The 21,587-nt window shown below is 44.5% G+C and overlaps 1 protein-coding gene across 1 annotated transcript; it reads right to left on the reverse strand.

Annotated features, from left to right (window-relative positions):
* Positions 1-4,855: 4,855 nt before the first annotated feature.
* polr2a (RNA polymerase II subunit A) lies at positions 4,856-20,645 on the reverse strand. Its single transcript, XM_071532018.1, has 29 exons — positions 20,326-20,645; positions 19,444-19,576; positions 19,194-19,330; positions 18,875-19,048; positions 18,416-18,697; positions 18,117-18,278; positions 17,641-17,861; positions 17,387-17,519; positions 17,134-17,258; positions 16,290-16,500; positions 15,893-16,102; positions 15,279-15,447; positions 14,815-14,909; positions 14,432-14,635; positions 14,038-14,260; positions 13,482-13,665; positions 13,064-13,235; positions 12,817-12,922; positions 11,912-12,117; positions 11,482-11,745; positions 11,075-11,282; positions 10,884-10,984; positions 10,659-10,763; positions 10,304-10,486; positions 9,993-10,196; positions 9,727-9,913; positions 9,491-9,604; positions 9,261-9,410; positions 4,856-8,934 (listed from the first exon to the last, which is right to left on the reverse strand). Exons 1-29 carry the CDS (start codon positions 20,410-20,412, stop codon positions 7,784-7,786), a joined length of 5,901 nt encoding a protein of 1,966 aa, XP_071388119.1. The 5' UTR covers positions 20,413-20,645; the 3' UTR covers positions 4,856-7,783.
* Positions 20,646-21,587: the final 942 nt, after the last annotated feature.

Genomic DNA, 21,587 nt, shown 5'->3' on the forward strand with positions numbered 1-21,587 from the left:
TTTTTCAACAAAGTTTACTATAGAATGACTTTCATACATTTTTTCAAATAAACTGTTTTCAGTCCCATAGACTTGAACATATCATTGCTACATTCCTAAGATATAACTTCTGCTTCTAATATCACAATAACCAACACAAGGGTTTGATGAATTTAATAGGCTTCTTAAAAACATGAACTGTGCCTTTAAGGATTACCCTCTCAGTGACCACTTGACTTTAAGGTCTCCATAGTTCGCAAACATCAACACAGCAACCCAACCAAACCTCTGCAAACACAGTATTAGTCATCAGTGGACTCTGCCAGTCAGACATCTGTGTGGGAAGCAGATGCCTGAGCGCTCGGCCTCTGACCATTAATGACACCCTGCACAGTCACAGTGAAAACTATGATTCATTATTTCCACAGGTGAACATATCTGGCCGTGGGGATTCCCTTTAAAAATAGGAGGGAGCACTATGTCATGTCCATAGGGGCGTGAATGGACAGGAGCTGTACTTTTACATGATCTACACAAAGGAATCATAGTAATCTACCCATTATGGCAGGCATGTACCAAAGATTCAAAGTGATTTCAAACTCATCCAAACACCTGATCATTGATTCTATTAAGCCAGTTTCATTTACTAAGTAATTTATTGATTAAATCTGTATACACCCTGTATACACAGTCTTGCACTGAACCAGCCTCTTTTGGAGAACCAAATACACCAAGGGGAAGTCCAAACTTTTCTCTGTTCAGACATATGAAAGATTCATAGTCAGATGACTGAAGTACTATTTTCCAGATGTGCAGCCCCAGTATAGCAACAGATCTCCTAGGAGAGAGAAAACACCACTGCCACCCTCATGAATGCCTACTGTTGCTAGGCCTGAAGTTGCTCTCTCTGCTCTAACTTCTGCTCCCTGTGACTCACTCTGTTATATCATCATCATAAAACTAGTCTGACAGAAGTGAGAAGGGCTCCATGCTATGGGTGCTTGTAGAAAGGACAACTCTCAATAAAGTGCTCGCTCAAAAGCCATGCCTGTTTAATCATAAGGCGTATAGACAGTGGCTGGCTGTTTCATTATTATTCTTTAGAGCATAATTTTTATCATCCTCCATGCATCATGTGAGTGAATCAGGCACACATGCCACCTACTTCTGCTTTCACCATCACACACTGAAGCTGCTCCACTGCAGTCCAAGAATCTAAAAATGGCAGAGACCATGGATGACAAATATGCAATACACAATTTTAAAATACACTAAAGGCAAACAAGATAATAGCTATCACAAAAATAAATCTAATATTTTTATGCAGGAAGCTTTTATTTCTTACCTTGGACAGGTTTTTGCCAGTGATAGAGATCCAATCAGGGACTGGGACCTGGGCTATACTGCCATCTTCAAAAATTATCAGTGGCCACGCACAGGCCAATATTTGTGAGATCTCCCAAATTTAGCCTAACATTTATTACTCATGTCCCACCATTCTTTGATACAGGAAATTAAGGTGTGCCAGCTTGCTATTTTCCCCTTCCTGTTGAATACCTCTGTACAACAGGAAGCATCCTAATCCCTTTTCACAACACCTAAACCACTTGTTTCCATTTAAGATGACAATAATGACTGAATTAATGATACCTGAGTAATTTGAAATTAATAGTAGGTATTTGTTGCTGAAGTTGTTTTTGTTTCAGTCAGAAGACCCTCCTGTGTTCCTACTCCTCTACCTCCCGTATGTCCTGTCCTGTGAACTTTGTGTGTCAGGGTGCTGATGTGTCTGTGGCAGATTCCCGTGGGGGAATTACCCCCCTCCACCTGGCGGCTAGGGAGATTAACACAAAGATGGTTCGATACCTGCTCAAGAAGGGAGCCGACATCAACGCTAGGAACTCAAACTGGGAAACTGCCCTCCATACAGGATGTTATGACACACAAACCCATGCTGTTTCTATAAACTCCTTGGCAGTGCAGTCTTGGGTTTCAGGAAGTAAAATGGCTGTAGACCAGTGATGGCCCACATCCCACATCCCTGCAACCTTCACATCAGTGTCTAGCCTGTATGTGCAGTAATAGGCAACGAAGCCTAAACTGATTTTAACAGTGACTTGGTGGCCCTTTCTAATTTGTATGCTATTAATGGAAAGATACTTAACCGATTTAGTATAATGCTTCAAACTAGGTATCAATCAGTTGTTACCAGCTAACACAATTTCATCTAGTTTAGTTGTTTTCAAGATGCAGCTGTCAAAAATCATGTTAGCAGACTCATAGCATTATCAAAGGTTTTTTCGCTTTAGTATACTTGTAACAAAGCTTCTCTTTTATCAGTCAAAAATTCAGCAGGTCCGTTCAGAGATAATGGCACTATTAAAGCAAGTTTCCTAAAGACATGACTGAAAGTATCAATAACAAAAGTAACAATTTCTAAAAATGGTATTTACTAATAGGTGGAATATGTCCTCTGTCATGTATTGTAGTTTGTGTAATAGGTTCTTCAATACATAAGATGCTGCACAACTATCAGATCTGAGGAATCTTTTGGCACCACATGAGGGGACCATTCCTGATGTTTACATACTTGCCGGACCAATAAAGTAGGTTTTTAGAATAGAATAGGACTTCCAAATGATAGTTGGTTGCCTCCCAAAACGAGTGGCTGAACAGACAAACTAACCTGCCACCGTCAAACTTTCTGGTGTTAATTTCCCACCGTGGGCATTGTTCTTATCTAATGCTGCTCTCTGTCCTGTTTGGGTGCCAGCCTCTGAATTAGCTTGATTGACCTTCTATCATGGCAGCAAGCAGATCGGTTCACAGCAGGGTGAGAGCGCCCCCAAGAGGAAGCTGTGTTGGTATTAATGGTACTCCATACATTGAGTGTTGTTGTATAGACTTGTATAGAGTTTGAGGGTTGAATGTAACAGCAATGGAAGAGCTCAGTTAATCTCACTGCTCAGATTCAAATACTAAGCTACATATGAATTCAAAATTTTAAAAAATGGTAAACTGAGACGAAGCGGCACTCCCAAAATCTTTTTTGAGTGCCGCTATCCCATGTTCCTCATGGCTTTCAACATGATTTAGTGATAGCAGAGCATCCTGCTGTACATTCCAACTAAGCTACATTTTGCCTAATATAAGATCTAACTTTTGAAATAGCTGGAATAGCGTGACGGCCATTAAAGGATGAACCCAACCAGGGGGAACTTGAGTGACTAAGTTTGGAAAACCAGTCCTTGCTAGCTTGAATTTCATAAATTGCATTCATAGTGTAATAGGGCCTCTGCATTTAAATAGTTCTACAATGTATGTTCTGTAGCTATATCATACCTCAAATGCATGACTTGTGTTGAACATGGTGTAATTTTATTTTGACAGCAGTATATAATGTAAAAAATGATTGAAGCTGTTGATGTGCACCCTGTCCTCTGTAGCCTTGCATACCTGGGTGACTGTCAGCAGATCAGATGGCCGTGTGGAAGCAGGCAGGAGTCAGCTTTAACTTTGCTGATGCTGATGGCAGAACCGCACTACATGTGGTAAGTTTATAACTCTCAGAAGTTGCAGAGTTTGGAATGGGGGATCATGGATGTTGAGATGGGTGAAATGCATGATTGAGTGAATTTAGCTCAAGCAAAATATGAAACATACATGTACTTGCATTCCAAAACACCTTGTGCAATCCAATTTGCCGTGAAAATGCTTTCAGTTGCCCAACTGCGTGTATCAATGACAAAATTCCAACCATTGTGAAAAATAAATTGAACATTTGCCTCGTTGCAGATTTTTACGATACATTGATGGGTCATCTGAAATGTCAGATATTTAACTAAAGAAGGTTTTACTGCTGAACCTTCTTAGCTGATAGAGAACAACAGATAATGACAGCACTCTGCAGACTAAGCTGCATATACCATTACTCATGATACCATGAGTGTGAATCAGGCTCATGACCTGTCGCATGTCATGCCCATTCTCTCTCTTATCTTTTCTGTCACTCTTAACTATACTGTCTAATTACGCAGAAATGAAAAAATATATACAATAGAACACAATACAGTACAATCTAATCTAATGACTGTATCTAAGAAAAGAAAAAGATGAATAGTGAAGACATGTTCTTCATTCATCCAGGCTGTCTGCACCAACCAGTCCGCTCAGATTCTGCCTCAAGAATGGCTCCAGTCTGGAGGTACGACTGAGGCATGCTGACCAGCACATTCTTGTGAAATATCTTGGCAAATGAATGCCTCTTTCTCCCTGACTTTTTCATGTGGTTGACAAACATCAGTCTGGTTTGGGTTTGTTTATGTTTGTGCATTCACAAGCACGTGATTGCTTCAACAACACACCCGAGGACGACGCCTGCCAGCTGGGCCTCAATTTTATTTTATTTTATTGACATGGTTGTTGGTGTAAGAGTGGTCTAAGAACCACACAAAGAGCAAACTATAACCACCACTAATGCTAATTGAATGGAAGTCATAGTGGCAGCCAAGGCATGTTTGGCCATTCATCAAATCGCCTTAAATCAACAGGTCATCTGCTAAATCAGGATGAATTTACCCCAAATGTGAAACACGCTGGAGACTCTAACTGCCTCTAAATGTGTAGCATTAGTTTATTTTGTGTGGCTGTATTTTGACGGTGCTTGTGTGGCAATTACCAAATATTGTAGTTCTAAATTCTTTGGCCACTCATCTGAATATCACATGAAAAAAAAAATGGAAATCACCCTTTAAAGATGTCAGTTATTGCCACTAGTGTCCCAAATTTCCGGTGCACACTTTAAATGAAAGCAATATATTTCATACAGTATATTAACATAACAGCTGTTGAGTGACATCAGTTACAAAGACAGACATGTAGTAAAACTTTTATTCATTTTTTCAAGTCAAAAAACAAACAGAACAAAGATACAGAGAATGAGATATTGGATTGATTTCTATACAGTGGCAATTTTATTCTTTAATTTAAACCTTCGTTTCCCCAGACATGTTGTGAAGTCTTCTCCAACTCGAAACCCTGTCTCGCCCTTTTGACGCACACTCAAACTCAAAATGCGCACACGCTCACATACACACACAGACATTCATTCACCTGGGAGTCCCGATATCCTGAACTGACTGGACGGCACAGTTAAGACAATAGGATTGGATGCGAGGACAGTGGACAAATTCACAATGTCTTGGGCTTATGGAAAGCCTCGAGGTCCACCACAATATTTACTCAAGTGCAATGACCAAACCTGTGCATATCTCAAAGGCCAGAAGATGCAGTCCCTTCAATTCAAGACTATTTTGCAGGAAATATTTGGTTGACAAATTCCATCAAAACATTTTCAGACCGTAACCCAAATTCCTGGTTGTAATCTGTCGTAAGATGAAAGTTTCACCTCCTGAGGACTCCCAGTGAGCTCCAGTACTTCACCCCTTACCCCCCCCTCCCCACCCCATAGATTTCCCCCAATCACAGGTACATACACTGGTAGAAAAAAAGAACAAACACTGATTTCAGAAACGATCAGGATCACTTGTGGATGAAGAGGGGAGAGGGAGGAGACCCAGCTAGTCCAATAAATTCAGGACTTGTGTCAAGACCTGTTTCACTGATCGAATGGAACTAGGAGGGGAAGCGGGAAAAAAGTTCCATTGTGAATTAGGCATACAGACACTGTTCCCTTAAACAATTAAACTAGGCCTAGTCAACTGTGAAAGCACCTTGAAAATAATTAAATCTGTCATATTCAAAAAAGTTCACACTAATGTAGTGGGTAGGGGTTTTATTATAGAGAGGCCAAAAGTGCTGTTTCTTTGGACAATCTCTTTAAAAAAAAACAAAAAAAAACGATGAAACTGTTCCACTGCGTCTTGAAGAAAGGCTAAACTGGCCAACAGGAGGACAAATGTTGCCCTCTGGTGTCCCAAGAACGCAACTGAAAAACACCTAACTGAGCGCTGAACCTTTGCCCTTTCTACCTTAACTGAAGAAAAGTCACAACCTGGCGACACATTTACAGTGTGAAGCTTCAAGAATGACGGCATGCAACATTTTTGTACAACTGTTGGTGAACATAGCGGTCAATCTTGCTTTAAAGAGAGCCATCATAGCAAAACTAGGACTGTTGGGGAGAAGAATGGGGGCAAATTGAGGTGCGGAGCAAAAATGAATGTACTCCCCTCCGTCCCCAGCCCCTTCATCCACAGTATCTGAACATGAGCCTCCTGCAAACAGGTTTACAAAGTCACCAAAAGCAAACAAAGAGAAAAGCAAAAAATTTAAATTCTTAATTTTCCTCTATTCATATTCACACAGAATAGTAGTTAACTTTCTCTTTTTTCTTAAATAAATTGAATAGTGAGTCCAAATAAAGTGTACACATCAGCTATCAGAAATGGGACGAGGATTATTAAGAGTGGGAGGGATTCAGAGATTTCAACCTAAAGCTTGATTAAAATGTATTAACATGTGCTACTCATGCAAACAATGACAAAAGCAGCAACGCCAAACTAGTATCCCTCATCCACCTATATGCCCCATTTCCTCCTAGAATCAAAATTAAAGACAGAATTATCATTCTGACAGTATACTTTTTTCATATAAATCTTTAAATTCCCAGTGTCAAGGGAAGAATATTATCTGGAAAAGTGATTTTTTGCTTTTGTTGCACAAGTCTCCAAATGGTAAAGGACAAAAGGATGCTGGTGGGTGTTTTATGACATCTTTCAGGTTTGTCTTTGGGGTGCGAGGGGAGAAGAGGGGAGGGCGATGGGTGGATATGGGTATGTAGAAACGATGTTCAGAGTGGTAACAAAAACATCAGCATGGGGATTACTTTTCCCTGCACGCCAGTTTCTCTCTCTCCATCTTGGATTTCTATAAACATTTCAACCCTCCTTTTCCACTGTAGTGCATCACTGTTGTGCTGTGAGAGACACAGCTGTTAACCTTCCGCTGCCACAGTTTTATTGGGCAAACACCAAGTTGTAGAGAAATAATCAACTATGAACACTCATTTCGTGTCAATTCTGACCCAATCATTTTGATATATCAAAAACCTAAGCTCCATCTTCGATCCTCCACAAAACACTCCCAAAATTGGCAGCGACTGTACTTTTACAAAAACAGCAAAATGTCTACAAGATACACCTCAAGTAAAATATGCAATAAAGATAGTCTAAACCCCGCCTCTGATTTTCTTGTAAGCTTATGCTTTAGGTGACAAATACAACCCACTTGTAGCTTTTCAAAGGCTTTTGGCAATACGTAAGCTTCCCAAAACAGCTGTACATCCAACACTGAAATTCAGAGTGAGAGAGAGACTGGATGCAGTGAAATATAGGGTAAAAAGGGACATTTTCTCCCCTTGAGTGTTCACCACATCTTCCTCTCCTTTTCGTTCCTCTGAGGTTTTACTCTTTGCAGTTCTGCTTCAACACCCCGTGTGAAAATTAAAAACAAACTATTGTAAATTTCAAAAGGCAGCCTTTTTTTCCTTCTGGCTAAACAGTTCAAGTCTATCACATACAATAGTAGTAAATATTTTTTTTGTGTGTGGGGGGGCCTGCTCCCTAAGATGGTCAAGACTGGGGTAAACAGAGGCCCCAAAAGTAGGGGTTTCCTTGAAATTCACAATTGGAACCCCTGTGGCTTTGCTTAGCTGCGACTAGAAGCACCACCACCTCCAGCTGGTTCAAGGTGCTATCCTTCGGTTGTCCACCATGAGGTGAGGGGGGTGTTTTTTGGGGCAGTAGGGGCCTCTCCTCAGCTGCCTCCCCATCTTCGTAGCGCATCAGTTGTTCTCCTCGTCACTGTCGTCGGGACTGATGGCTGGGCTGTAGGTGGGCGAAGTGGGGCTGTATCCCGGCGAGGTCGGGCTGTAAGTGGAGCCTTTAGGACTAGTTGGCGAGTAGGTAGGGGAGGTGGGCGAGTACTTGGGCGAGGTTGGGGAGTAAGTTGGGGAGGTAGGGGAGTATTTGGGGCTGGTGGGGGTGTAGGTGGGGGAGGTGGGCGAGTAGGTGGGAGAAGTGGGGCTGTATTTGGGTGTCGTCGGGGAGTAGGTTGGAGAGGTGGGCGAGTACTTCGGCGATGTCGGGGAGTACTTTGGGGAGGTGGGCGAGTACTTGGGGGAGGTGGGCGTGTACTCCGGGGAGCTCGGGCTGTAAGATGGCGAGGTGGGGGTGTATTTGGGAGAGGTGGGGGAGTAGGAGGGGGAGCTGGGGCTGTAGGATGGCGAGCTGGGGGTGTAGGTGGGCGACTGCGGGGTGTAACGGGGACTGGAGGGGGAGTAGGATGGAGAGGTAGGGGAGTAAGAGGGAGAGGTGGGGGAGTAGTTGGGGCTGGTGGGGGTGTAGTTGGGCGAGGTGGGGGAGTAGGAGGGCGATGTGGGAGAGTAGGAGGGGGAGGTAGGGGAGTAGCTGGGGGAGGTGGGGGTGTAGTTGGGCGAAGTGGGGCTGTAGCTCGGACTGGTCGGCGAGTAGGAGGGGGATGTAGGGGAGTAGGACGGGGAGGTGGGGGAATAGGATGGAGAGGTGGGAGAGTAAGAGGGGGAGGTGGGAGAGTAGGAGGGAGAGGTGGGAGAGTAGCTAGGCGATGTCGGGCTGTAGCTCGGCGATGTGGGGCTATAGCTGGGCGAGGTGGGGGAGTAGGAGGGAGAGGTGGGGGAGTAAGACGGGGAAGTCGGGGAGTAGGATGGAGAGGTGGGGGAGTAGGACGGGGATGTGGGCGAGTAGGAGGGGGAGGTTGGGGAGTAAGATGGAGAGGTGGGGGAGTAGGAGGGGGAGGTTGGGCTGTAGTTGGGGCTGGTGGGGGAGTAAGAGGGAGAGGTAGGGGAGTAGGAGGGCGACGTCGGGGAGTAGCCCGGGCTCTGGGGGGTGTAGCCCCCGGGGGAACGGGGCTCGTAGGCCGGGGAGGTGGGCGAGTAGTTGGGGGACATGGCTCCACCTGGAAAGTAGAAAAACGTTAGAAAAGCGTTATTAGCTACATTTTATTCTGCTGTAGTAATCACAAATGAGATTGTTTACCCATCACAAGCTCACAATCCAAATTTACATTCTAGCAAGCCAATACCATTGCTAGAAAGATTTGCAGCTCAGAAATAAACATAATTCTGCGCAGTCATACTTTGTCGTCACTGAACTTTTATTACATCGCAGCGTGGTTGTATCGAATTGTGAACCCCATATTGCGCATCGAATCGTATCGTGAGAGAAGCATATCGTCCCATCCCTAAATGGAACCATGAGAGACATTTTTACACAGTGTCTAACCTGGAGAGGGGATGTAGGGGCTGGCCGGGCCCGGAGACCCTGGAGACCCAGGAGTGGGGGACCAGGCTGGGGAGTAGCCTGGAGAGAAGCCGCTCGCGTCGGACGCTGCGCTGGGAGAGAAACCTGCCGCCCCGGGGGTCATGCCGCTTCCTGCAGGAGAAAATACCAAGAGTCAGTGGAAGAAACCCAATAGAAGAAGAGGAGCCATAGGAAGCTGGGTGTGCACTCACCAACACTGGGGGACCATGCGCCGTACGCTGGGGTAGCTCCGGTGTTCCATGGGGTCATGGCGGGGGACATGCCGCTCATGGGGCTCGGTGCCGTGCCAAAGAACATTCCAGTGGCTGCAAACAGGATGAATAGAGTTGAGTCTACTGATTCTACTACACTGCCAGTGACAAATACTACACCATGTCATGGAGGAAGTACATTTTCCATTGTGTGCGACAATCATTTCCCCACTTACGTCCGGCCACGCTGATGCCAGGTATGTTGGTAGGGATCTCCATGCCGTATTTACACTTCTCGGCATCCAGTAGAAGGTCGAAGCACCCGGTCCCGGCTGGGGCAAGCTGGCCAAGCATGATGTTCTCCGACACACCCTTCATGGGGTCATTTTCACCGTGGGACGACGCCTCCATCAACACATCCACCTGGAGGAGGGAAGGCGAAGTTATTAGAAGCTCCCTTCACTGAATACTGAAGATGTTCTATAACTGACTATCCTCTCACCGTCTCCTCGAAGGAGCACTTCATTAGGGGTCCCGTGTCTTGCCGGTTGATGCCGTGACGTGTGATGGCCATCAAGTGACCGCGGCATGTCATGGTGTCACAAAGCAGAGCCAAGTGACGGTAGTTGACGTAGGAACCGTCAAAGGAGATGACGTGGTACAACTCCCGCTCCAGAGCCTTACGTACAGCCTCAATCCCCAACACCTACAGGAAGGAGAGAGCAGCTAGAATGAGGTAGGAACAAAAAACACTCAAGGGAACACCACCATGATTCAAACCTTTTAGTGTGTGAGCATGTGTGCTTTGTGTACCGTGAAGATCTCCACAATGTCGTTGGAGGTGGTCCTGACAGGGTCGACGTCCTTCTCACTGAGGACCCTCATGAGGCCCACTCCGTCTGTCTCAAGGATCCACTCCTGCAAGGCCTTGAACTCACCATCCTCTGTGATGATGATCTTCTTCTTATTGTCAGTCTGGGGCAAGTGCATGTACACCTAGAGGAGAGAGGAGAAGAGTTTGACCATTGACTTATAATCATGGATAGGTGTCCATTATTATTGGTTATGAATTTGTATGAGATTAGTGATCATCCGTGTAGAGCAAGTACTGCAGGCGAACATTATATTATTGCGGTTTAACTGACTCAGTGTGTGTTTGCTCTATTACCTTGCTGATCTGCTCAATGCCTTGTAATGTCATGTCTGTCAGCATGTTGGACTCGATGCACCTCAGGAAGACATCATCATCCATTTTGTCCACCACCTCCTCGTCCTAGACAGAGAAAATTTACAATTATTGACTTATTATTATTGAATTACCTCTTGTACTGTTGTAGTAGTGTTTGATTATATTATTGTTGTTGTTAAATATTATGATAATGCTGTTGCTCACCTCTTGGAACTTGTTCTCATCACTGTTCATGATCCTGATTCGCAGAACCAGCTTCTCAGCATTGTCGTCATTGAAGATACAGTTCAGATCGTCTCCAAAACCTGTGGGGAAGGGGAACAATGCCGACATTAGGGAAAAGTGCATCGTTTTTGTCAAAGCGCTGAATAAGAGTACATGTGTGAGCAACCCACCTGCATTGATCTTCTCGGCAATCTGCTCCATAGTCAACTTGCGATCGGTCATGTGCTTGCGGTCGAGCTCGATGCGCAGCAGCCAGGGTGAAATGCGTGTCACGTCGAAGTCGGGCATCTCATAGTAGACGTTCACCCACTCCTGGTCCTCCGTCACCACTGTGCTCTGGGGGTTCGGGTCGTAGTAGATGGCAGTGTTGGCTGTCACCTGGGATAAAACAAGGTTTGTTTTTAGTCACCGTTGTCTTAGCATTTTACAGTAAAATGCTTTTGTTTAGATGAGTGGTTGTATTGGGAATGGAATAAAGAGCGATAGTGGGTTGTTAAACAAAAATCAGTGAGAGCCAATTCTGACTCTTTAAACTTCTATGTAGTCCTCTATCACTTGAAGCCTGCCTCGCCCTCACCTTGCGCAGGGTTGTGTGCTCCAGTCGACACAGGATGTCCTTGGCCCTCTCGGCATCACGTGCCGCCTGGCCCAGCAGGAAAACAGTCAGCGAGGGTGTCTTGGGCCTCTTGGAGATGTTGATCAGCTCCTTGAGACGCGGCACACCGAGTGTTACGTTCTTGGCCGACACACCGGCGTAGTGGAAGGTGTTCAGGGTCATCTGGGTGGCAGGCTCTCCCAGCGACTGAGCAGCCAGAGCCCCAACCATCTCACCTGGGTGGGTCTGGGAACGGAGAAGGAAACATGGGATGAATGGAAAGCATGTGGCTCCAGCATTGAGCAATCATCGTATTTGATACTTTTGTTTTTCGCTGTCCACCAACGTTTGAACAACAATGCTTACGTCACACATATTGCTTACACCACATGCACCGATATGCAAAACTTACAATGGACTGGTTGAACCTGGTCTCAATCTCCCCTAGCAGCCAGTCGAAGGCCTCGGTGGACAGGCGGAACTCCTCCGTCATGCGTTTGGAGCAGAGTGTTGAGCGCAGGTGGATGTTGAAGAGCAGCGTGGCGTTCTGCTGCGCCTGCCTGCTCAGGGGGTCGTCACCATTCACAATCACCAGCTTCTTACTAAGATCATGAACACCTGGGGATCCAAACAAAGACCAAACAATCAAGATTTACACTGCAAAATCTAAATGAAATGTGCAAAGTATTGAAATGAATGAGGCTTTTTGATCTAGTTTTATCCATGCTTAGAATATTGTCCATACAAAATCCAGAACACTGCATGCTGTTACAGAAGACCATTTTAATAGTTTTTATGAAAATGAAGACACTATTATAGACATATTATTGATCCTTTTCTCCCAAAGAATTACTTATTATTCTGTTTTATTATCATTATATTTGTTATGGTATGAGAACCATTTCCCCCTCGTGTCAACGCAGGTCTTTAGGCAAATTTTCAACACTATTCCAGTAAAATATATGCAAGATAGCTGGTCGCAGGACATTTGGGTCCACTGTACTGTGATGCTGTAAGTGATCCTTCTCTCTCTCTCTCTCTGCGCTCAACTCTTTATATAACCGGCGTGAATAGGCCAGGCAGCTTTATATAGCTGTAAGCAGTGCTTGAGGCCAGGCAACCACCTCCCAGCTATAATCCTGCAGCCAGTCATTTGTCCACAAAATCCTAGGACTAATAATATGGTGGAGAAACGGTGGGAGTGGCAACGTTACCATGTTGCCATATGCATCGACAGGCAGTTCTAGATGTAAGGGAATTTACAATAGCTGATGACAAATTGGTCTTTGGTTAAAAAGGTGTTATTTTTGGACTTACCCTCAACCACTCGTAGAGGATTGAGGTCTGTGGGGGTGCGAGTGTTGATGCGGAAGATCTTCTGGGCATTCCAGATCATCCTGGCCAGGTTGCATGGCAGCACCACCTGCAGGGGAGGAGGAACATTGCATCCCAGTTAAACAAGATGGGCCATTTCATTAATACCAGCACATTTATATACGTTTTTTTGTGTTATGGACCAAGAAACTGTTTAAGAGCGAGTGTGTGTGCAGATGTGACCACACACCTTGCTGTCCCCAGTGGGGAAAATGGCCCGGAGGATCTCCCTGTCATCCTTCATCTTATCAAACTCCTTCTCCAAGGCGCCCTGCACATGGGCGTTGGTCATCACATCTTTCACCACGTCTTCCTGCAGTGTGCGCCTCAGCGCCCGCTCGTTGGTGCAGTCAAACTTAAACCTAGACAGATTAGTCAAGGGGATAAGAGAGTTAAGCCACTGACTATGGGCCATTGTGAGCCATTGTTTACACAGGTATGTACACGACATGAGGGTGACCCAGTTCAGCAAGAAGGGACTGAACTAGAATCCAACACATTTGGTATGCCACTAGTATGATTGACGGGATGTAGGAGCAGAAGAATGGAAATAATGGATATTCTTCCACTCCTACATCTCTGTGATTGTGTGTATACGAGTGTCTCACTTCTTTTCGAAGGCCTTGTTGGAGGGTTTCAGCGTTGCCATGTTCTGGAACTCCACAGCCTCCCCAGCCAGGCCGTCCTCGCCATAGCGCAGCTGTACCACCTGGTTGATGGAGTTTCGCACCGTGGCGTCGTACTTCACCATCACAGACTCCATGGACTTGATCAGACGACGCTGGATGTAACCTGGTGGGGGAGGAAACATTTTCCAACTTTGAAAACAACTGCCTTTTTTTTTTATTCATGAGCGGATAGTCCACTTAGCTTCTTTCAGTAACATTACTCAGACAACTGGAAAGTAGAGAGGGAGGCAAAGTAGGGGAGACACTCAAGAGAGAGCCTCTTCATTGCTAGCTATCTGCCAGGTTTGCACATTTTGTGATAAGCGTGATTGAGGGAGGTGTGATGGCAAATTGCTTAAATGCCTTCTGGGTCTTTGAGTCAAGTGAGCACCAATAAAAAAAACCCTCACTAAAAACACAGCCCTATATATTTCCATAATATAGCATAACTCCCTGCTTTTTCCAACCCTTTTCCTTCCCAGCTGCCTGGACTTACCAGTCTCAGCAGTCTTGACAGCCGTGTCGATCAGTCCCTCTCTGCCTCCCATGGCGTGGAAGAAGAACTCAGTTGGCGTCAGTCCGGCCAGGTAGGAGTTCTCCACAAAGCCTCTGCTCTCAGGGCCGTAGTCATCCTTAATGAAGTGAGGCAGTGTGCGGTGCTTGAAGCCAAAGGGGATTCGCTTACCCTCCACGTTCTGTTGCCCCACCACAGCAATAACCTGAAGGAAGCAAGATGGGTGGTGTGAATTTTATATCTCTACTTGTATCACTTCAGGGCTGATGCTGGATGGTGACATTATCGCAAATCAAACGATGTAAGGTAATGGATAGCTGGAATTCTCTCTGTGGTCAGCTTGAAGAGAATGCCCTATCCCAATCATATCTCTTACCTGTGAGATGTTAATCTTTGAGCCCTTGGATCCAGCCACCACCATGGACTTGAAGTTGTTGTACTCTGACAGAGACTTCTGAGCGGAGGATCCTGTTTTGTCACGGGCGTCGTTCAGAATGCGGTTGACCTGGTTCTCAAAGGTCTGTCTTAGTGTGTTACCAGGGGTTGGCTCCAACTCGTTGTTGTGGGCTTTCTCAATGACCTGGCGGACAACACAATCAAAAAGGTGAATGGAGAATTTTAACAGTTTAGCCCAGTCTCTCTATTTTGTTTATTACCAATGCAATCACAGTTAAAAATGTTTTGAAAAGACTAAATGCTAGTAATTCTGTGAGCTTTAAAGATCTTGAATGTTGTTTGCGACGATGAGTATGTTCTTACTTCTATCACATCTTGTTTGGCTTTCTTGATGGTATTCTGAATGTCAAGGTACGTCTTGGCATCAGCAATGGAGTCACCAATACCGATGGAGTGACCTGGACAAAAGGGAACAATTGTATATATATTTTTGTATTGTATATATAATTTTGTGTACAGAAAATCATTAGCTGAAATTAATCATTCAATATCTCTAAAATAGAGAAGATACAGACTGTAAAGGTGTTAGTACTTTGTCAACCAAGGTCTTAAGTAAGCTACTACCCTTTAAAAGCACTACTTGTTTAACGTTTGTGCTATCAATAATTTTGTAAGAATGTGTCCTTTTTCAAATGGTGGATCTCTCATTTTGGAATGAGACTCATATGAACCCAAAACACTTACATGCATGCAGTTCAGAAGCTGTGGAGTAGCCACAACAGAAAACCTCTGAGTGTTACCATTTCTTATTTCCACTGATTCCTTACCTTCAATGAGCAGCCAGTTGTTGACCACAGTCTGGATGTTGGAGTAGAAGAGTCTGGTGATGTCATGGCCCATCTCCAGGTAGGAGATGTGGACAAGGGAGCCGGCCGATGTCCCGAGAGACTTCTTACACAGGATGCCCATGATCAGCTCACCGTTCTCCACTATGACCTATGTCACAGAGTTGGATATTATTAGACCTTTGATTTTCATTGGTGTAATATCTGGTGCTGACAATTCATCTTGATGACAGAGTGAACCGCTTCTGATGCAACAAAACTATTCAAGCTAACAATCGCAAAAGATAAATAATGTGTACATAGGCCGTGGAACGATAAGTGACTATATGCACAATTTAGGCAATGCATTTCAAGTGGACACACTCCTCCTCAGACAGCAGTGACCCACTCAAAATGCACTGACTAAACTGCTAACATTGTCCTTCCCCTTATTTCTATAACACAAAATGGCCGCCACAGAGTCAACAGCGGCTACTGTTATTACATTCTAACAGGAGATGAATGAAGTGAGTCACCTCCACTATAATCAAAATATATTCTTCAATCTATATGTTAAGTTAAAGCCTGACAGCAGTATGCTGATCAGGCCTTCGCACCTTGGTGTCCCCAGGTGAGATGTGTTTGTACGGCCCGCTGTCCTCCTCGTCCGGGTGGGTGCTGTGCGTTCGGATGACGTTGATGTGTCCGGGAATGATGAGGCTGAAGATCTGCTTGCCTGTCCACAGGGGCCGAGGCTTGAGTATGGCCGGCTGAGGCACTTTCCCGTCCCATGTGGAAAGGAACATCAGCAGGTTCATCACCTCACCCTGTGGAAGGATGGCAGCGTGAGTGTAAAGGGGTCGAGTAGTTTGTGTGTGTGTACAGTTAGATGAACTGAGATCAAGAATCAATCATCTTTTTTCATAAGACAGCAATACTTGACAGTCACATTGTACGTTTGTGAGCGCTTAACGTTAAAATATCTGACAAGCAGACAAGTTTAAACCTCCTTACCCTCTCTAAGAAAACGTCCCTTTTGGTGAATTTGCGCACAGCTGTGAGAGTGTCCTGCACAATTCCCATGACGGGCCTGTTGGACTGGGGCGTGACAATCATACGCGGCACCATGGCCAACTCCTGGATCTCTGCCTTCGTCTCAAGGGACTGAGGCAGGTGGAGGTTCATCTCATCCCCGTCAAAGTCGGCGTTGTACGGGGTCGTCACACTGGAGGGAGACGAGGAGGATGGATGTTACAGCTACTCTATATAATAACTACACAATAACTCTAAAAGTCCAATCGGCGTCATTTGACAGAATAACGTGAGTTCATACAGTAGTGTTACAATGTGCGATAATCATGATTATACAACATTATACAGTATTTTCAGCCAACCAAACAGATTCATCAAAGACATAATCTAACTGTGCTGACAATTCCCATAAATCATGACTAGCTGCTAATTTACTAGTTGGTATGACAAATCTTGTGATAAGAAAGGAGCTAGTTAGCACTCTTCCTTTGTTTTCTCCTGTTTTTTATTGGTATGTATGTATGTATGTATGTATGGATGTGTACTACTTTGAAGAAAACTTACAGGCATTACATGAGTTGGGAACCATTATATAAAAGCCGTAATACCCTTGAGGGCATTCCTTACTGTGATTATGGGTTCTTTCCTGATGCCAACAGGTCTTGGCTTCACCTTGTTCCTACTTTTTCACAGCCACACCCATAACCACTATAAGGAACTCGCCCTTAGTTATATTGCTCTATTAAAAGATAAGTATGGCATGTAACAGCCTATTTACAAGAAACAAGTTTCTAACAGCTAGTGAGGACTGGTCTTCTTTTGGTACCTGAGGTTGAGTCTGAAGGTGGACCAGGGCAGGATCCGAACCCTGTGCCCCATCATGGACATTTTATGTAGTGTGGGCTGTCGATTGAAGATGATGATGTCGCCATCACACATATGTCTTTCCACCTATGGGGAGAAAGAATATCAACTTCACTCAGACAAAAAAAAATTAGTATGTGATTCATATCCAAATGAAAGATATTTTTAGTGATACAACTTGACCCTACAGCTAATTATCATGATTGTGATCTTGCCTTGTAGCCAATCTGCAGATGAAGGTCACTTGGTTTTGGGTGGAACCGCAGGTCAATTCTGTCTCCATTGTCACGGATGATATATTTGGCTCCTGGGTACTGGCTGTTGCCTCTTCGCACCAGCTCTTGCAATCTGGAAAGTTCACCAGAATGCATTAGATATCACATCTGATAAACACGTTTACTGCAGTACTGCAGACAACCTGCTACAAATTAAATGAGGCTTAGTCAGCCATAGAAAGTAATTTGCATACCTGTCAATATTAAAGGGTGTGACAATTTCTGGGAAGGTCATATTGGCTGCTATGGATCGCGGTACGCCCACTTGGTCGATTTGCAGGTTGGGATCAGGGGTGATGACAGTTCGGGCGGAGAAGTCCACACGTTTCCCCATCAGATTTCCTCGGACTCGCCCCTCCTTCCCCTTTAGACGCTGTTTAATGGATTTGAGGGGGCGGCCAGACTTTTGCATTGCCTGGACAGGAAAGAATTCATTGGCATTTAAGGACAATATTGTGCACAACAGTTTAATATTTAAATTCATGTGAAAGAAACTAAGACCAACATTAGCATGTGATCCTGGGAGATGCATTTCAAATCACATTATATTAAGTTGACAAGTCCAAATCAGACGCTGGGCTGAAATCTAACCAGCCAACACATTGTGTGTTGAGCAGTACAAATTTCTGTTTCTATTGTCTCTTGGAGGCATCATGAAATACATGCATACCCTGGGCAGGCCTGGAAGTTCATTGTCCACCATGGTGGCGACATGAAATTGAAGCAGCTTGACATCCTCCGCAATGACGTGAGCCGCAGCACCACTCTGCTCGTTTCTTCTCAGCTGGTTGTTGATCTTGACGATGTCGGCCAGTTTGTGGGTCAAGTCGTCCTTTGAAACAGAATTGATTGATCATTGTTTTTGCCAGCGCTGTTCATCTAACTACACATGCCATTTTTACACAACTTAAAAAATACAGCAAGTTAAAAAGTTAACATAAAATTCAGTCTGGGATCACATTGCCTCACCTGGTTGCGAGCTGAGCCCTGCATAACTACAGCAGGCCTGACAGCCAGGGGAGGCACAGGCAACACGGTCACAATCATCCATTCGGGCCGGGCGAACTTGGGGTCCATGCCCAAGATAACGTCTTCCTCGTCCGAGATGCGCTTAAAGATCTCGTGCACGCGCTCAGGGCTCAGCAGGATCTTCTTCTCCTGGGAGTCCTCATTAACGTGCTTCCATTCAGCGTACAGCTCTAAGCCAGAGCGTCTGATACGTGGCTGGTAGCGGCCACAACCTCCGTGGCCCTGAGAGTCACAAAGTGGGGCGTGAGAGAGAAGAGTGAGAAAGAAAAAGTGTGAGAGGAGACAGAGAGATTGTGAGACAGAGTCAAAGTGTTGGATGAGGATTGGGGCAGTGTCATGAATGTTAAGAGCTAAAATGCCCATGACAACAATAGCAAACTGCTCATTCCACCCAAATACCTTCTCCTTGCTGATGTCCTCCTCTGTCTCCTGCTGTTCCACTCCAAATTTGTTGTCCATCTCCTCCCCTCCTTCACAGATGTTTTTGCCTTTGCACAACTCGTACACGTGTGTCAGACGCTTTCTGGGCTGGCCTTTAGATTTACACAGGATGTCTTTGATCTTGGGATTATTCTAGAAGTGACAGTAATAGAAGCAACTTCAGCATCAAAACTGCAAAGGTTGTGAACACGATTGAAATCATACTTCCAAGGTAAAATATCAACAAGTTTTCATACTTTATTGTTGTTGGTGAAAGCAATACAGTGAACATACTAACCGAATCCACTAATAGCTTGGAGCAAAAGAAGCAGACGCATCGAAGAACCTTCATAATCTTTGTTATGAAGCCGACATGAAAAACTGGCTTTGCCAGCTCTATGTGCCCGAAGTGGCCGGGGCATTCTGTCATATTACCTGTAGGAAGAAAAGCCTTGTTAATAACATAAGTAATGACTTGGGATGGAGACAGAGTAGTCAACTGATCAATAATATATTGTAGCATGAACTGCTAACATTACACTGTGTACCTGCACATGTCTGACACCTTCCAGATCGTTCTATGACCCCTTGTCTCGGGTCCATAAGGCCACCAAGTTTAGGACGCCCTCCTTCTGTGGTTTCGGGGTATTTGATTCCCCCCTCTGTGACAGACATCCGTTTCTAGAGAGACAGCCACCATGTATATAAATAAAATAATACTCCACCAACCTACAGTTCATCAACGACCACCAATGCTAGAAAATAAATTTCCAAAAACAGCTTTGAAGTTTATAAAAATTATAAATGGCTAAAATTATAAATGGCTAAAATCAAATACATCACCATTAACTGATAAAACTATGAAAACCAACCCAAACGGAATTTGCTTAACCAGGTGATGTGCCTTTATGTCAAATATAGTCAATTTATAGAAACTAACAATCTTGATTTAAAGAAAACATGCATATCACTGACTTTATTGAAGTTACCTTTTATTATGATTTATTTATTGCATAATAAGGGAACAGACCAGTGTGTGAATACAACTTCAGAGGAAAATCAATGATAGACCTGTAAAGCTATGTGCGTAATGCATAAATGTAGCCATAAAATTTACTTGTTTGTAGGTCTATATGTTACATTGTCCATATTAAAAGGGGGTTTAATTCATGTGATAGCCTGGATCAGTTTCGTAACAGAGTGTGCTTAAAGTTTGTCAAACTTCCTGCAACATGCCCTTGCTAGTTAGCTCAAGCTCCACCAGCTTCACATAGCTAGCTAGGCTAGGCTAACTGCAAGCATTTCCCTTTGTAAACAGAACCATGTCTCTGCCATCAATGTTAAACGACAAGATTATTCATGAAAGAGTACGACTAATGTGTGAACGTTCAGAGAATGAATAAACCCCAGTCCCCCAAAAGAAAACCTACAAGCTCATCTGGGCTGATGATGCCGAATTGCACTCTCTTGATGAGGCGCAATGGGCATGCGCTGTCGCCGGAGGGCGGTCCGTGCATCCTGTCTATTCAAAGAGACGCGTCCTCCCTCGGCACGCCGCTTTGTGAGAAGGAACAGCCTTAAATTGTCACCGGGGCTCTGGCCAGGCCGCCAACGGTGACCGGAATGTCTCCGAAGGCGATATCCCAAGGACCTTTGTTGTTTGTTGCCCTAAGAACCTATTTATTTTCGTTTTGGTCCCAACTATTCTGACTACCGGCTGCCCCTTCCCTTTTCCTGATCTACACTGTGGTGCGCTCTGAGCGCTTCTGAGAGAGAAAGGGTCCAACGGTTGTTTATATAGACCGAATGTCTGCTACAGGGTTACACACTCAAAAAGACAGGGACTGAATACTCGGGAGGTGGGACATGGTTCTGTATAGTAAAACGCTTATTGGCTATACAAGACAGCCTTATGAATAATAGATTTTATCACACGTATAGCCAATGGCAGAGTACGTAAAGATTTTCCTACGAATGAAAACTGAAGGAGGGCTTTGGTTTGAGCTGAACTCGCCCCCATTGGCTATATTAAAAGTGAGTAGGCGGCACTATGTAATTTCTCGTTGTAAAATATGCATATTCAATTTAGTTCCTCGTGATTCGTGTATTTTGTCATTAATATGTAGTAGAAGAGAAAGGCAGACCAATAGCTACAAAGATATAAAACTTCTGGAATAATTTCGATAAAACCCGCCCTGTTTCCGATGTTTACCGAACGTGGCCGATGTGAGTTTCTTCCCTCAGAGCAAAAATAAAAAAAATCTGTGTTCTCCCGTTCGTCTCGCTCTGGATCAGCCTGGACTCTAAGAAAAGAAGCTCAGGCTTGAGGCCTACAAAGACCTTCGACGAAACACAAGAAAAATGCCGCTTTTCATAGTATTTTCAACTGAAACTGTGCTCCTGTACGTTATTTTCCGAGCTCTTTTCGATATTTGCTGAATTTTCAGATTTTCACTAACGGCATTTTTGTATCTGTGGGACTTTGCTGCAATCCTCGGACTCGCCTGCGACTCGTGGCCCGTCGGTGGACTACATCTTCGGTACCTTCTTCAGGAAAGTCCGGGGGAAGCCTAGGGTGTTAAATTGGCGTTATTGTGTAAGATTTTTGACTAATTGATGTATAGGTGTTATGGATGTGACTTAAATGAGAATATATTTCACCATTGTTGGTTCTCTTTAGATATTTTTTTGT

This window comes from Centroberyx affinis, unplaced genomic scaffold (genome assembly GCF_046629955.1).
Source record: "Centroberyx affinis isolate AG114_WGS23_722 - 3 ecotype Tasmania unplaced genomic scaffold, CSIRO-AGI_Caff_v1 ptg002154l_1, whole genome shotgun sequence".
Taxonomy (NCBI): Eukaryota; Metazoa; Chordata; class Actinopteri; order Beryciformes; family Berycidae; genus Centroberyx; species Centroberyx affinis.